We start from the raw sequence: 17,724 nt of genomic DNA, 5'->3' as shown, positions 1-17,724 counted from the left end.
TAATCGGCATGTTGTAAGGTGATAGCAGAGCAAAATACACCCCTACTCTCCCAAAGAGTGTCGTTAGTGCCAACTATCCTTTGGTTTTAAGGGATTTTATGAACAATCGATTATGTGAACCGCTCGTATTTTCCTCTACTTTCATAGCCATACAGCATGAACCGCGTGATTATTTACGCTGCCGGCAGAAGCAATGCAGCGAATAAATTACTACCAATCGTGACATGATAAGTAACCATATTTCAAATTACAATTAGAAGCCGCACTATCAATAAATCTTTAATTGAACAAATAATTTGCATGATGAATGTAAAAGTTTGCATGTAAATTACATTTTACTTGCTGGGTTTTACGTAGTTGACTGCATGGTTGGCGCGGTGGCTAGGCAACTGGCTGCCGTGCAACGTGTAGCGGGTTCGATTCCCGCACGGAGCAACTCTTTGTGTGATCCAGAAATTGTTGTTTCGGGTTTGGGTGTCATGTGCATGTGAAATTGTATGTGTGTAAACGCACCCACGACACAGGAGAAAATCCTAATGCGGGCCAACGGATAAAGAAAAAAAAAAGATAAAGAAATTCAGTTGTATGTTGTATATGTAATGTTGATGGCTTTATTTCGTATTGGTAAACAAATGTTTGTGCTTCCCGCGTTTACATAACATTATGTTGCTGTAGTCTCGAATATCCCAAGTATTGTGGTATGGTTTCGTTGTTTTGAGTCAAAGGATGTGAATTGGTAAACTTTAGTTAATTCAACTATCTATTTGGGCACTCTTTTAAGTTCATCCGTTATATTTTCCATCATCAAATTTTCAGCAGAGTAGTCTTTTGATGGTTCTTACAAGATTTTATTTAGTTTGTAGTATAGGTATATAGAATCGCATAAAAGTTTTGTTTTTAAAAAGTTAAAAAGCAATAAGTCTAATGTGAATAGATGTCGCGGCAAGCCCTGACGAAGCACGAGCCCGCGGACGGCGATAGCTCGCCACCCAACCCAAGTAAAATACAATCGCCAGCAATCGAAGATGTCTTATATAGTTATCTTATTAAGTAATTTATATTTGAAACTGTGTACTTTAGTTCCGCACGATAATGTATTTTAAATACAAACGGTGGCGTACCGGATCTGATATAAGCAGACGAAGCTGACACGATCTCGGCACGTGAGGGGAATCGTAAGGACGATCACACACGATACACACGATACAGCCGCCATGTTGCCAACGTACTTTTATTTGTTACTAGTATTGCGTCATGGATCGTTACGTTTCCAATGAGACCAGTAACGTAAAGTACCTATTATTGACTTTTTCTATTGTCTGCTTTGATAATAACAATTACAAGTACAACAGCCTGTAATAGTCTGTTGTGGGACTATGAGCCGCCTCCACTCTCAGGAATGCGTTTATTGACAACACATGAAATAAAAGGTTCAGCTTTATTGTACTCAGTTTGAGCTCGGTCTCTATAAAAATATGAAGCATGACTTTGTGTTTGAGGGAGAGCACATGACTGATTTAAGTAGCATGACGTCTAAAAAATAATAACAGAAAAAAAATTAAACCGAAAAAATAATTATAAACTCTTAAATTCCTTACGGGAGTTACCAATTCAGACCGGCAACTTACAAAGGCCGGCAACACACTTATAAGGGCCTCTGGTGTTTCGGGTGTCCATGGCCGGCGGCGATTGCTTACCATCAGGTGATCCGTCTGCTCGTTTACCGGCTCCCATATTACCAATCAGTAGATACTTTTATCGGTCGGTAATTTTTCGTGAAATTTCTTAGAATTTTCCATATTATCCACATATTATTCTGTTAATACTTTAGTGCGATCGTATGCAGAAATCCTTATAGCAAAAGTGTCTTACGTAAGCCTCGTCGCATGCGCACCATGCTATCAACGCACAGTCACCGTTTGAATTGATACCGTCCAGAGAAAGACTTACTTATTGAAACTATGTAACCTGGGTATTCCTGTGTATTTAAATACTTTTATTGATTGCAATTAAAATTTTAAGTAAAATTACTTGAAGTATTATCAAATGGTCTATTCAATTATAGCCTATCTTACGAAAACAAATACTTTCGACGATATAATGATTTGAAATATCGCGTGACGTCACTTCTGTGTGTGCGTTTTATACTTAGAAATTACGTAGTTACCAACCCACTCCTATACTTTCATTCGCTTTATCTAAGTAATTCTCTTATACGACTAAATAAAAAAATGTTGGTAATATTTTGTCATAATCCTGCTGACGGATTGTAAACGTTACTATTGTGAATATTCTATAGAGATTTATTCCCCGGCTGTTGCAAAAATCAACCAAATTTGCAACTGCAAATTCGATAGAAACTAGACAGCAGCGCTCTCTGATGAAGTTGGGATCCATCCTACGATCTTTGCGAAAGCGAGTTTAAAATTGCCATCTTCAATCTATCTGCCAAACAGGAGATGGTAGTAATCTCTCTTATGCAGAGGAGGTCCATAGTCCAATAGTAAACTGTTACGGACTGTTGATAACTCAAACTCAAATCATAGTACTAGTGAAAATAGAGCAAAGTTCAGGTACCTTTTACTCAAACTATGGATAAACAACCACAAAGTACTTTGGTCTCTCATTCTATCAATAACACAACAGATGAAGAAACAATTGAATGCTTAATGTGACATTTTAAGATTCAAAATTGCGCCGAATAATTCATTTTTACCGACGAGCGCAGGCTGCTCATTGATATTAAAATGGGACAGGGGACAGGCAACATGTCATGTTTATGTATTGAACTAGTCAGATCCAAACTGTAAACAACTTTGATGTTAGTGCCTACATACATTTATTTGATTTTATAAGTATTATTATCACGCAGAACCAGTAATGTCAAAATTTAAATATTTAACGAATTGCGACCCGAGAAACAATATTCTACATTCACTAAAATAATGCTTTACTCATATAAATATATTGAGAAAAAGCTCTACTAGTTTCGAATCACCTCTGTGACACTGAGTCCAGAGGGACTCATCATCATGAGCAGCGTACGCAGACGCAGTGACGTCGCGCAGAGTTTTCTAAGTGAGTAAACCATTATGTTTAGTTAATTTAGTATGTCTTACAATACTTATTGTAAAAATATTTCAAAGTGGTCTTGACGGATGACGGATTGCCGCAAAAAATAAAACCATCCCATTCGTTTAGAAGCAATAATACTGTAAATTCATATAGGTACTCCAAAGGAGAAGCCTGCCTGAGTATAAGGGATGTAGACTAGACCAGGCATTTTCAAATTAATTACACATGCAAAGATGAACAATAATTTTAATAATGTTCTATTAACTTTTCATAAACAAAATACCTATATCCTGTTTTATCATAAAGAAATGATGACCAATAGCGCCATTACCGGTTAGTTGCAATTTTAGAGACATATACGATTTCAGTAATTATACCAACAAGCCGGATAAAAGAAACTAATAATTGTATTATTTAAGACGATATAAACTAACAAGCCGGTAACTTGAGAAAGACACATTAACATACATAACATTTTAATGATCCCACATTTCTGGGTTAACGGCCTATTTTCAGTTTTGTTTTAAAGACAGTTCAAAGGCATAGTGCTAATTATATTGAGACAAAATGTTATGCGTTTGTTAGAAACTGTATGATTTATTAGAATATTAAATTGTTAGCCTCATTGGCTGTGTGGAGTAAGAGCTACTGCCGCCTGCAGCAATAGGCCTTAGGGTGCTTTTCCACCAGAGATTAGGTGACTCGTTTGCTCGTTTGCCACCTATTCCATAAAAAAAGAGATGTGCTATGGATGCGTTTGTCTTCCATCAAGCATATTCATTGGTATTGGTACACATAGCTTAGCACTGGTGGAAACAGACTCAGCTAAGCTATGTTTTTATATGGAAAGATGTGTACTATGGATGCGTGCTGTGGATGTGTGCTATGGATGGCTTCTCTACTATCGATACATCGCATACTCGAGCTGTGTATCTTCATAGCATATCTCTAGAAAAACACCCTTATATGTCTCTACATAAACGATAAAACTAATTAAACTTCTCTAAGTTTAATTAGTTTTATCGTTTTTTCAAAATTTTCTCACTCTTACGAAGTTTGGAGTTGCGTCCGGTACATCACAACAGGTTCATTTTCTAAGATAACTGGAACTGGTGATCGGTAGGTGATACATTGTATGATGTATGTGAACTCTGTCTATCCCTTTGGAGATCATTGGTAACGTGACGTGACTTTAGAAATGTATGATAAATTGGTTTGGTTGTGTTGTGTATCTACGTATAAGCAGTGCAGGCCAGATCAATTAAATCTCATTGAGTTCAAACTGCGTATACGCCGATTGTGAATGCACTCACTGCATGAGTTCTTCTGATTGGGGCCACTGCCACTATAGATGATAATTTTTTCATAATTTCAAGCTATAAAAGGTAGCCCTTTTGTCAAAAGATAGTCAAGATCAAGACTGTACATAGTAGAGAGAACTATAAATAAATCCTTTTCTATGAATGAAAATGTCCTGAGAAATATTTCATCAGCTGCGGTTGCATAGACCGAGTTATGGAATAAGAACCCACATATCATCAATTACTGTCACCCGCTACCCACTTGGACGTATGCCAAGAAATCGAAACTGGAAACTGTAACAGAGAGGAATGAGTATACTTACTTATCCTGCCAATTGGTACTTATATTTCAACAATACAATTTTACAACAGGATATTTATTACATGTTAAATCCATTACCAGAGTTTGTCGGTCATGAGTTATGAATGAATCTTTCTGCAGATTAGTAAAATATCTTGAAGTCTTTTCAAGGTCAGAGTGAATAAGCCCGGAGCTGCGGACTACCTAATGGGTTTACTGGGGCTCCAGCTCAAAAAGCAGAAGTAGGAACGAGGTGGTTTTTAGTCAGTAAGAGTCTGACACTCCCTCTTGCATTGCCCGTGGCGAGAGAAGTCCTTAGATGATTGATGATTGTGTGCTCCCATCTTCGGCCACATCTTCGCTTCACCGGTCTGGCGTAGGGGTCCATCTTCGGCCACAACCCGCTTAGGGTTCATGACGAAAAGCAGACTTATCAACGCTAGAAAAAAGAGAGAAGACTTATTGATGCAACAAGACTTAGATTAAGAAGTCCACATTGCTTTTGCTAAGTAAACACAAACAGAAAGACAAAGCATGGAGTACGAGTATCTACGTAGCGTTACAAATACTTACAACCCGTTTGTTCACAAAGGATTATTTTAAACAATGGCACTTGTCGGTGGTCACAAAGAGTACAATGCAAGAGATATTTGTAAGACTATTTACAGACTAAACGTAGTTATAATAATTCAAGATGAAAGTATGAACGGACACATGTATGGTGAAGGGAATATAATTGCGAAAAAGACAGAAAGTACCCGTGATGGACATTGAATAACGGTGACAAGACATCAGTTGCTTTACAAAAGGACCATGCACATATAGTGGGTCATGTGAGATACTAGAAGCTCAGTGCTATACAGAGTGATAAGATTCAGTTATTGAAAGCACTGCGTTAAAATATGAAAATAGAAACAAACTTCTTATTTGTTTCACCACTATTATATCGCCTTTTAGTTCCCAACAAGGAGAATAAAACTAAAGAATACAATACTCTTTCTTGGTACGATAAAATCTGCATAATGTTTCCGCTATTGCGGTGGTCAAATTGTGATTCAACCCATCAGCTGCCTGTCAGCTTATAACAAAAATATCTCGTCTACTGTGCTCTGACGAAACTTTGTCTGGCCAGAAGCGGACATATTAAGTAATGGACAAAAATTTGAAGATTTTTTACAAATTCGTTTAAATAAAAGTAGTTTGTAATTTTAGTTTGTGTCAATACTATTTCCCTTTATTCGTTGTGATAGGGTAGGGCGCTTAATGCTTCCGAGGGCCCGGGCCGGACGCGGGCGTCACGCGTCGCCGGCTATGCATGACGGGCTTGCCTCACCACGATGTTAACCCGACTCATTGAAACGCTAACCCCACCACATCAGCACGCAGCTGAGCAACCGCCAATTCTGTCAGACAACACTACAGTTTTTGGGCCATGAATCAGACTTACGTAACCTCGGTGAAAATGATATCTTATGAACTTGTCGAAGTAAGCAGTTGTTTTGATGTTCAGTCACGAACTATTTCTAAACAATGTAATTAGTTGTTTTGAACGAGTTGATTTTCCGCATTTGTAAATAGTCACAAGACTAATCCGATGCTCATTGAGAGCTGGACCAGGGGTCTGTTACAGAAAGCAGTTCAAGGTCTGTTCCGTATCGAAATACTAAAAACTTATGGAAACCTGTGTAGCAAGGCCATCAGTAAACAAGCAGATATTCCACCAAAAATAGTTATTGATTCAATACGATATTGTGAAAAGTCATTACAAAAAGTTAAAGAGTTGAATGCACCATTGTCTGCTAGTATTAACCTTGTTATTTTAGTTCAGGACCAGACATTTCTTAACTCTATCTGCGCGCAGTATTAATGATGGAAATTATAATGTAAATTGAGAACAGTAGCCCAGTGGCCTTGATCACGCGTGTTCGGTTCCATGCCAGCGATCCGGACACATGAGAAACCGAGAGGAACCTGGCACCACCCCGCCACCTGACACCCGATCTATCCAACCGTAACCTATACCTCAGTCAAATGTGACATTCCCATTCAAATCTAGTTCAGTCAGCCAATTTCAATGTATGTGTAATCGAGTCCAAAATCTTTGAGACGGACCTTCAAGAAAGGAGCGTATTCTTGTTAGAAGAACTGATCACTGATCGCTTACCATCAGGAGAACCGTCTGCTATTGTGTTGATAGTTGCGAAACATTGTCATGAAACTGAATATAGCTTATAGGTTAATTAAATATAATATGGTACTCGAATCACGATATGGTAATCTTTTTGTTTTCTCGTCATGATTCGAATTGAACACGTACTTATTTGGAAAAGAAAACAACACAAACCATAACGAAGTAACGTTTCAAGATGCTCTCGTGTCTCTCAGTACCGGCGTAGTGATACAAACTGCCCTAGATTTCAGGGCCCACTAAACTAACTCGTTTGGATTTTTAGGCATCAAATACTGCCAATGGTTTAAAACTAGTATGCAAGCTATAGGCGTATATATTAATGGCAGATCTCCAACTGAACTGGAATTCACAAAAGTTATTTACAACGATATGTTTATCAAATAATAAGTCCGTTATGCATTTACAGGTCAGCGTGCTACGTGGAATTTCTACTGTATCGAAACAAAATGTTTAAACCCAGCATTAGTTACTACAATAGGCATTTGTTTGTGTGCGGCAAATTGTTCAGTAGGGCGACACTGTTGGACATCATGATCTAATACCTTGTTGACGTTTAGTTGTGTATTGATTATATCAGGCTTTGCGTAAGGTTTTTTGTTATTGTGATTAGCTTGTTCGCTGTCATCGTTTACAACTTAGCCTCCTGCATTCATTGATAAACAGGTAGACGAGAGTTGAGATTTACTATAAATAATAATCTTGTATTCCAGGCCTTGATTAAAAAGATTTTTCTGACGATAATAACGGGAGCAAGTTGCTCTTTCATTGTTCGCATAGAGGTCAATATGAATCGAGGCAAAAGCGTGGGACGCCTGTGACACTGCCAATCATTTACACCTACATGGCTTTTAAGTTTTTGCTGATTCCGTGTGAGATGCGAGAGGACCGTTAGAATCAATTGTTTAGATCATTGTACAGCCGTTAAACAACTGATGAATAATACGAATTGATCACAAAGATCAATACTCTAAAATCTCTACAATGTTTACTACTATACCGATGACTACGTTCCATTAATAAGAAATGTATTACATATAATACAATATACTCTTATCGTAAATACAAAAGGTCTTGCAAAACTTTATTCAATGCATTTGATAATCATTCTTTTTTAACTCCGCCATTGCGTAATTCGGTTGAAAAGCACAATACTTCTCTCACGGGACAAAATACAATAACAAACGGTTGATGATAATTGTGGATGTAGCATTGTTTGTTGCCATACAATGCAAATGCATCAATTATGCGTCTTCGATTTTATTGAATTGATTAAATGGGATAGACGTATTTTGTCTCTTCATTGTAATAAGCGTACAAGCCAGACTGTAACTGGCGTCATATAATTGCACGCCGATTATCACGTGAGACCCTAAGATGGTTTAGTGAAATTATTTCTAGGTGCGTGATTCATAGCCTTCCGTCTTGAATTGGATTGTAATGACAGTCCATAAAATAGCACATTTCTATTGTTGTATACAGTATAGTTAAATGTTATATTATTTTGTTACAGGCTCCAGAAAGAATTGAGCAGTGTTCTCAACTTTCCAAAATTAGAACTTCGGAGCAAAACGGCGAAATAGTGAAGCCTCCTGACAAGTCGATGAAGAACCACAATATACGAGACACGGAAGTGACAGCTTTGAACATGGCAATAGATACGCTGCGGTGGCAACTAACACAGGTAAAACCCCTGCTTGATTTATTTTAATATGCTAGCTATTGTTTTGGTGCACCAATACTTAGTAATTTTTACTATAATTTTATATGATGGCTTAGCGAAATCAACATTTTGTATTGTAGCGAATACTTTAATTAATAAGCTGAGGTTTATTGCTAGCGTCTATTGATTGTCGTTTTTATTTCAATTATGTTCATTTAACTATGCTTTATAGCGAATCGATGAACACAAGGTGAAGTTGAATTCAAAATGTAATAATGTAACTTACTTTCAGACTGAAGCGAACAGACAAATGCATATAGCATTACTTAAGCAGGTAGTGACGTTCCTTAGCAGAGTCAAGGAACATATCGAGTGCCAGAGCCCTGATACTGGGTCTACTGTGGAGGCTGTTCCTCACAGGGAAGCATCGCCGAGCTCCCGCAGCATCGACTTGCCACGATCTCGCTCCGTCTTGCATGTCAACAAACACGTATATGCTTTGAACACCGACAAAAGGTTGAGCGCAAGAAAAATAAGTAAATCTATAAACAACGTGAATGGGGTCAAAGATAGCAACGGTGTCTGGTAAATCAATCTGTCGATATCTACATTCTTTGTTTGTCCTTAATGGCAGACTTGCTAATATTGTTATTTTCGATTTACAGGAATCAATCTAAATTATCTTTGTCATCGGACACGGATAGCTCCCAAAAGATTACCGAAGAAATATCTAGACTGATCACTCTTGCCAATACTGTACTCAGTACTAAGATACCTGATCTCTCGTGTAACTGCAGCGATAGTAATGATGTTTCAAAAAATGATAGTATGCCCAACGATGATATTCTTGAGGATAACGAATCAAACCCAGCTTTAAATCTTATAGATGAGGAGACAACCAACGCTTTTATACTCAACACGATTTACGACAGCGAAGATGCTTTTAATGATCTTGCAAATAAATATTCAGACGTCAAAGATGAATTTACGGACTTTATAGTGTCCTCTTCTCCATTGTCTTGCGGTTTGGAAAACGACTTTGCTGGTATTAATATTAATCAAAAGGACGAAATTAAAACCACAGAATCTAAAACAAGACCAATGAATAAAAGGAGCGAATACAACCATGTCGCAAATTTTATTGAAGATGAAAGTGGATTTTCGTCAATGAGTTCGTTCCAAGAGATAGGTATACCTATAATAAGTATTATACCACCGTCCCCTTGTAAAGAAGTAGGCTACATCGAGGAGCTCACTAACATTTTAGATGGAAATGAAAAGTGGAAGAGCGAAGCTGTGGACCTCGATAAACAATCTGTCAAAGTATTTTGGGTTTGATATATTTGCCAATGTACAAAATCGTGCCTGATTACGTAATAATGACAGTTAAATTATTATTTGTAACGAGTGCGCAAATGACTAAACGTAGATTTCACATAATGATTGTGTATTTTTCTTGAATTCTAGAAATGTATTATATCATCGTGGATTTTTTTTTGTAATTCTTAGTTGTACTTAACTATACTTTAATTTTAATAAATAATAACTTTATGTATTGTATGGTATTGTTTTGTGATTATTGCCCCTTGAGCCAATGTTAATCGGAACCTTGAAGATTCGATACGAAATCTTTCATGGTCTTTACAAAGAAACGCTGAATGTTAAGAACAAACAATGGTTTAGTAAACCTGGTCAATGATATCATTAGCAACGAGTAATTTATATCAATAGCTACTGACAATGAAGACTATAGTTAGGGTGTCTTATTTCAAGGCCACAGTCTGACTTTTAAAACTGGACTTATTGCCAAATTCGTATTTAATGAGTAATTTTGTTTCCTAACTGACATAATAGTAATTTATTATCTAAATACTTTCTATATTCTTTTTAATCACTTATTGTGTACTGGCTCATAACAAATGAATTTTAGTAATCAGAACAACTTAGTCAAATTACATGTGTGAAGGTACTACCTACATACCATTAGGAGTGGTATCACAATTTTTAACTTATTCAAAGAAATGAGACTTAACCAATTTAGCATAAAACCTCCATTCAAAGTTACACATGACATTCGTGTCCCACAAGATTATTATTAAAAATTATATATTTTAAATTGACGAAATAAATGTCACGACAAATTCAATAAATCATTTGACAAAATAACAAAAAACAGCAATGACGACATTTTAATTATTTATTTTGTAAAAATATTTTAATCAAATAAAAATTTAGGCCCAAACAGGGAACCAGTTGGTCTGAACTAAATTTCTAGTGAAAATGGGGGATGTCGATGAAGATAAAGATAATGCAGCTAGTGGGGACGTAGAGGTAGAGAAACCAGAGGTAATACCACCTCCAGAACCGGAACCCAAGCCACCTGATGTGGAACTGTTTGTTGATGGCTTTGGATTTATGCCAAAATCAAAGACGGGTGATAGGCGACGATCCAGCCTCTTCGCGAAATTAAGGTCAACACATAAAGATGCCGTTGCCGGTGAAGCTCATGGTGAGCAAAGCCCATGCGCGTCGAGCACCAACATAGATATAGTCAGAAGGTACACTTGGAAGACGAAGAATAGGATGACAGTTCAGGTAGAGTTGTATTCCATTCAATGTCAGATTCTGGCGACTGACTCTAGTGCAGCTCTGTGAATATTTTTGGAATGAAATTATTTATTTTATATAGCAGTGGTAGTATTTTATATTAGGCAGTAGAAATTTTGATGATGATTTTCCCTTTAAGTTGTGGTAAGTCTGCAGGCTAGATAAAATCCTGTTTGTATTGTGTGCAACACGATGTCTACTAGTGTTCGACTCGTATAGGTTATTGATAATTGTTTTGTGATTACGATTTTTCTGCAATACCCGATATGAGAGGCACTGCGTGTTAGTTTTCACTAAGCTTTTTAAAACATGATATTTTTTATGATATCACTTATTAAATCCAACTGCAGATTATAACATATGGAGCCACGATCACTTCTATTTCGGTTCCTGACAGGAAAGGAGTACCAGATGACGTCCTCGCAGGTTTCGACACATTGGAGGGTGGGTTATGATTATTATCTATCTGTTTGTATTGTAGTTGACTAGCTGCAGTTTCTCCAGAACTCTTGATTATTTCTTCAGCTTTGAGTGATATAACTAGATCTGTATTAGAGCTGATAAATCACAAACATAGTAAACATTTGGAAAAAAATAGCTGAGGAGTAATGAGGACAGTTGTATCGATCAAAATTAGCGAAGGAGTCTTCTATATTGTAGTAGTAGTTGTGCTAAAGCATTTATGACCACTACTTGATCACAAGTGCGAATGGCTGACAAGGGGCGAGGTTCAGTTTATTGGGTAGGGCAAAGTAGTATTGAGTCTATTCGGTAATTAGAAACTTCCTAGGAATTGCAGCCGAGCCGAGGAATTAACATGAGTTTAACTCATAACTGGAGAAAGGTGTTGCATAGAACTCTGTCTTTTGCCGAAAATAAAAGGCGTATTGTAATGTAATGTTTATTTTATTCTTTATAATGAAATTGTTTCTTTTTGTACAGACTACTTTCAGCATCGGAATCCTTACTTCGGTGCGACAATAGGGAGATACGCAAATGTGATCAGAGACGCTACCTTCATGGTCAGACCTTCAGGGAGAATGTACATGGTCTCCAATAACAAGGGGCATCATCATTACAACGGGGGATACATTGGATTTGATAAGGTACCTTCTACCACTTACTATAAAGAGGGATTTATTGGTAAAGTTTCATCTCATATGGAATTATAGAATGGGTCACTTTCACCCTGTATAGTGTCTATACAAAGTCAGCACATTACCATGCTCATTTATTATATCTACCATAGTATACAATAGCTACCTTGCCGTCTGACAATTAAATTGTAGTGAGCAGTGGCTGGACGATCGGTTACTGCATAACTGTTGAGTATTGTTTGGTTTTATTTCGTCACAAGTTTTTATTGTATTTGCTGCCCCTACAATATACAATCCTAAATTAATCGTTTATCCACAAAAGCATTCGGTGATTGAGGTATTCGCTGATATTGTGTACTTACATTAAATATAACTACTTCTTCAATGATTTACAGGTAAACTGGCGATCCTACGTATCTGGCCTTAAGGTGATAATGAGCCACGTATCGGAGCGGTTCCATGAAGGGTTTCCTGGGACAGTGATGTGCCAGGTGACCTTCGAAGTGACCTGTGACAACACACTTAAGATTGAGATGAAGTGCACAACTAGCGAGCCTACAGTCATCAACTTGAGCAACGCGCCATTCTTCAACCTCGCTGGCCATGTAAGTATATGATGTGTTTTCTCATCACCAGCCAGAATTTAGCCACTAATTGCAAAGTAGGCGACTAGGTAACCGGCTGCCGTGCAACGTGTAGCGGGTTTGATTCCCGCATAGAGCAATTCTTTGGGTGATCGACAAATTGTTGTATGAGGATTTGTATGATTATAAACGCACCCACGACACACGAGACAATAGTGAAGACAAAAGCAATGTTGCTCCTTCAACCCCCGGCCATCCACTTTATGTATGAATATCCGGAAATTGGCGCAGTATCTTGAATGACTAGGTACGAGTGTGAACATGTGCGCCGAGCCAAAACCTCCTGTCGCAAAAAATAGTAATTTAAAATTTTCTTTCTTCAGAATTTATGAAAGTGCACAGCATTGTCACACTATTGTTGCAATAATAACATTTTATTTAATGCACGGATTTACTTTCGATGTCCAATGCCCGTGATATTTTTTGCCATCGCCTATCAATTTGCTTTTTTTTCCAGCACACCGGAGCTGAACTTATGTTGGATCATATTTTTACTATAAATGCTGACAAATACACTGCTGTGGATGAAGATGGACTCGTTACTGGTATAATGTTTTTTATATCTAAGTAAAATATATTTTATGAAGTTAATATTTTTGTTCCCAACGAGGGTTTTGTATAGTCCTTACCATTGGCCCATAGAAATATTGGACCAACGTCTGATTTCATAAACGTCTTAGCGATTTGTTGCGCTATTGGTATAAAGTGTGAGATTCTTGGAACCAAAAAGTATTTAGTAATACACTCTGACATTAGAATGTAACAAAACATTAGCACTCTTACACTACTAGAATAACCCGTAATGAGAGATATTATAATGTACTTACAACGCATTATTTATTATGTTATCGGCTTAGTCACATAATGTTTTGACAAGGAACTCGACTAGTTTCAAGCCATGCTAGATACTCATATTCATAAGCAGCATTCCGCGACAATCGCCGCGTTGTGTGTCGCGGCGATTGTGTTTGTGATTGTGAACGCAGTATCAAATAGGAACTCATTTTGTTTTTTTTAAAGAGTAGTCTCTTACTTCCTTTTTCAATTTGCATGCACCGCCACTGCACGCACATCCTCGTCCCGTCCTATACTAAAGTCCTATTCTTGTATTTTCCAGGTGAAAGAAAAGTAGTAGGCGGTACAGCGTATGACTTCCGTGTGCCTCGAGTCCTCAAAACCATGATGTCCAAGATACCTATGGGAGGCTACGACATTAACTACTGCATCACTCGAGGGACAGATCAGGATCTGGCTTTTCAGGCTAGGTGAGTGTTTTATTCGAGTAAATTTTTAAAGAATCAGGTTTCGTAAAACTTTTTTATTAGTATTAGTCTTATAGTCTTATAGTTGAGAAGAGATTTTACTCATTTTGTCAATAATGTCCACAGGCTTGTCGCGTGGGTACAAAATTACAGTTTACTGATGAGGAGTTCGATTTTACCAGAGTGTATTGTAGTATCTGCAGTCCCTTAGGTGATTTTTATGACACCAGCAGCACCACAACCACGGTTTTACCCCTTTGGAATTAGGATAGGACGCAATTTTTGTCCCTTAAATAGTAAATAGGATAATATTATATTCATTCTTTAAACTTTTCAGGGCGCTGCACCCATTAACTGGACGAGTTCTTGAAGTGTACAGCAATCAGCCTGGTATGCAATTCTACACCGGCAACCTCCTCCCGGATCCAGACAAAATCGTCGAGGTAATTTTCATAAAGATCTTATAACCTCGTGGATCCTGGATCCTTACATGATATCTGTGATCTTTTTCTCCCCTTACTTCTGTCAATATTTAAATACTTATCTCTGTAAGTTGGTACACTACATCTATACCATCCATCAACAGCCGTGAGAGTCCATTGTTGCAATATGAGCCTTGTATACATAAGAGGGGTTTGCCATAATCATCAAGTTTTGCAGGCGGATTGGAGATCGCAGTTTAAAAGATTTAGGTTTATTAAACTCTGTCAAATGTCTTCTTCAACTATTACACCTCCAGTGGTGAATACTAGTGACAAATATATTCTACTCTGTCGTCATCACGCCAGGCGTACGCAACACGCAGTAAATAATAGCCAATGTTTTGTAAATACAATGGCAACGTGTTCAAATTGTATTAGGAACATCTTCCGCCAGTATTTTGTTTTAGGGAGCACGCGCATTGTAGAAACACGTTGCTGATACTCTGTTGCTTAAAACAAGTACTTAGCAGACTAAATAATCTCAGAAGATTATGGCACTATGATTGGAAATTCTAAGCTAGCGTTGAACTTACCAAGTTGATATCTATCACTCCAGTCGGTGATAGCCATAAAGGGCTCGTCCAAACGTGCAACCATGGATTCTCCTTCTTTTTTTTTTGGATTCTGGAGACCGGATTAGTGTTTTGCTAATCCGCGCATCGGATACATATTATGTTTCAACTGTTCGTCCAACAAAATTAAAGAGATAGGGGAGAGTAGGGGTGGCGTCAAATGTATTTTACAGACTGACGTCACTATACTGACTGACTGGCTACCAAATCATATTATCAGAAGTTGGGTATCTTATGTAATGATTAAATTTGTACGTAGCCTGTGCCGGCGACTGAAGAGGCTGAAGAATCTGAAGCCAGTGAGATGTCCAGTGAGAGATCAAGTGTAGAAGGAGAATATGAGGAAGGAGAGGAACGCGAGGTGATTTTGAACTTTTCTCCTAGTACTTTGTAGTAGACAGATGTTTAGATAAACACCTCTCTTTGAATTTATACTTACATGTAGGTACAATTTGTCCCAATGCTGTTAATGTTAGTTTTAAAATATTATTTTCTTTGTTTGCAGGGTAGAAAGAGTTTCGGCTACGTCCCCTTACTAGGCAAGAAGGGAACTCTGTATAAACGGCATGGTTTATTCTGTCTCATGCCGCAGAACTACCCAGACGCCGTAAATAATGTAAGTATATGGCAGATTTGGTTCATTTTCCCATCTTCTCTCGGTAGGAGAAGATTGGAATGAACCTTAAGGCATTGGGATTTATAATATGCAATTCATTTTCAAATAAAGTGTAGGTACACTAAACATGGCCACGAAAAAATCTAATAATTTTTATAAGCTACCCAGACCATAACGTGGCTCTTATTTGTACCTAGAATAGTACAACTATTTCATAAATGAACATCAGTTACAGTCAACGAGAGATGCAAAAAAATATAGACACCTACTAATGATATGATACAATCAAAATACAAACTTCCGTAGTCTAATATTTTATTATAAAAATGTACAGTATTTACAGTACAATAGTATATTCACCAGTATATATTTAAGAGTCGTAGGAGGTGGTCTTGAAACTGGAGAGCCTAGAATTACATCCAGTATAGTAGGCGGGATTTTATGATCGTTTTCATTTGAGCTTCGGGCTTGCTTCCTGCAAAAGAAAATTATCATTATTATCAATTACGTACACGTTGCTAAGGTACTGTTGTATAATACCGAAAGGTATAAAAATGAAAAATCTTAATTATTAATACACATGTTTTACGTTTAAGAGTAGTGACTCTTATGATAATATATAAAGTGCTATATACCTGTATAAGATTATGCTTGACTTTGCTGGGGCAGTGCCCTAAAGATTTGAACTGATTGATGTCCGTCGATATTTTAATTTCTGATATAAAAGTCACGAATGAGATGTTTGGAGCCCGCTCTTTGGCTCACAGAGTCGAGTAAGGCAGGATAAGGTAGAATCAGATGCAAACTGACACAAAGTTTAATAATTATCCTATTAACATTTACAGAGAAACTTCCCGAGTTCGGTGCTCAATCCGGGTGAAGAGTACATTCATAGAATACAGTACAAGTTCGGTATACTACTTGGAAAATATGTATAGGTAAAATTATGGTAAAAATGGAAAATTGTCTAACTATGTATACGTCATTGATGTGGTCTTACGTGTCGTCATATTGTCTAAATTGTATATAAAATATACACTATATACAAAGTTAAATATGTTTTTCTTTTCAATAATTTTCTTTGTGTTTACGCAATAATGCTGTGAGGTCCACACTCAGACCTTGTCTCCAGGTATTGTTTTATTAATTTTAAGTGTCGGAAATAGAATTATATGTACTAGACATTAGACAAAATTGTTACAAAACCCTTTAAACTCACATCTACATCCCATTAGTGTTGAGAATACTGTGAGGTCCACATTTATAGAAGTAACTCCTTTTTGAAATATTTGAAACACATATTTTTAAAAATTTGAATTATGAAATATAAATACATATTTTATTGTTTAAAGGATAAGATCCATTTGTTTCTCTGTTCACTACAACACGTGGAGTCCGAGGACAACAGAGCTACGCGTGGTCGGGAGAAAACGTACCTGATTTATTAAACATCATAGATAATATAATTTTACTATATAAAAGAATGAAGTAAAACTAAAATTTAGTAATAAAAAGTTACTATATAAGAATTTGTCAACATGACAATAGTGACATCTACCATCGCGAGAGTAAACTAAGTGATTTGAATAGTACACGATGGAATCACAGATGGCGCTCGTTGTTTCTTCCATGCGTATCGGTGCTTTGAGTATTTAATGTAAGCACGCTTTTGTGCGAGTAGAACAGGTTGGTAACAATTAGTTACTTTTTGATATATTTAGACAATACCTATGTTCAAACACGTAATGTGTATATGTAGCGTGTTTAAAATAACACTATATAAGTATAACTCATAAACATCCTTCCTTATGCCTTATAATACCAAGTGTAGATAGAAGCACCCATAATGTTAATAATTTAGGTGTGTAGGTAATAAACACTTTTCAATTGTTACTTTTTCACTATGTGGCTCGTGT

General features: G+C 37.0%; 3 protein-coding genes across 4 annotated transcripts in view; 2 read left to right on the top strand and 1 right to left on the bottom strand.

Annotated features, from left to right (window-relative positions):
* LOC118264829 (uncharacterized) overlaps window positions 1–10,088 on the top strand; it is a 34,720-nt gene extending 24,632 nt beyond the window's left edge. The window contains exons 2-4 of the mRNA XM_035577489.2: window positions 8,379–8,549; window positions 8,821–9,113; window positions 9,194–10,088. Of these exons, the coding sequence (XP_035433382.1) occupies window positions 8,379–8,549; window positions 8,821–9,113; window positions 9,194–9,866 (1,137 nt within the window). The 3' untranslated portion in view covers window positions 9,867–10,088. The remainder of the gene's footprint in view (window positions 1–8,378; window positions 8,550–8,820; window positions 9,114–9,193) is intronic.
* The window catches only part of LOC118263381 (alpha-tocopherol transfer protein-like), an 82,395-nt gene that overhangs the window by 50,957 nt on the left and 13,714 nt on the right, over window positions 1–17,724 (bottom strand). The gene's annotated exons all lie outside the window — the stretch shown is intronic.
* On the top strand, window positions 10,629–16,863 carry LOC118264813 (galactose mutarotase). Of its 2 annotated transcripts, XM_035577471.2 has the most exons (10): window positions 10,630–11,123; window positions 11,486–11,579; window positions 12,078–12,241; window positions 12,628–12,837; window positions 13,334–13,421; window positions 13,994–14,141; window positions 14,476–14,581; window positions 15,452–15,553; window positions 15,698–15,808; window positions 16,654–16,863. In XM_035577471.2, the coding sequence occupies exons 1-10, from the start codon at window positions 10,809–10,811 to the stop codon at window positions 16,744–16,746; spliced, it is 1,431 nt and encodes a 476-aa protein (XP_035433364.1). In that variant the 5' UTR covers window positions 10,630–10,808; the 3' UTR covers window positions 16,747–16,863. The 2 variants fall into 2 exon arrangements, with proteins under 2 accessions (XP_035433371.1, XP_035433364.1); XM_035577478.2 differs by lacking the exon at window positions 15,452–15,553 and having other exon boundaries at window positions 10,629–11,123.

The sequence above is a fragment of the Spodoptera frugiperda genome, chromosome 25 (assembly GCF_023101765.2).
Source record: "Spodoptera frugiperda isolate SF20-4 chromosome 25, AGI-APGP_CSIRO_Sfru_2.0, whole genome shotgun sequence".
In the NCBI taxonomy this organism is placed as follows: domain Eukaryota; kingdom Metazoa; phylum Arthropoda; class Insecta; order Lepidoptera; family Noctuidae; genus Spodoptera; species Spodoptera frugiperda.
The sequence above is the reverse complement of the archived record's forward strand: the minus strand, read 5'-3'. Positions and strand labels throughout refer to the sequence as shown.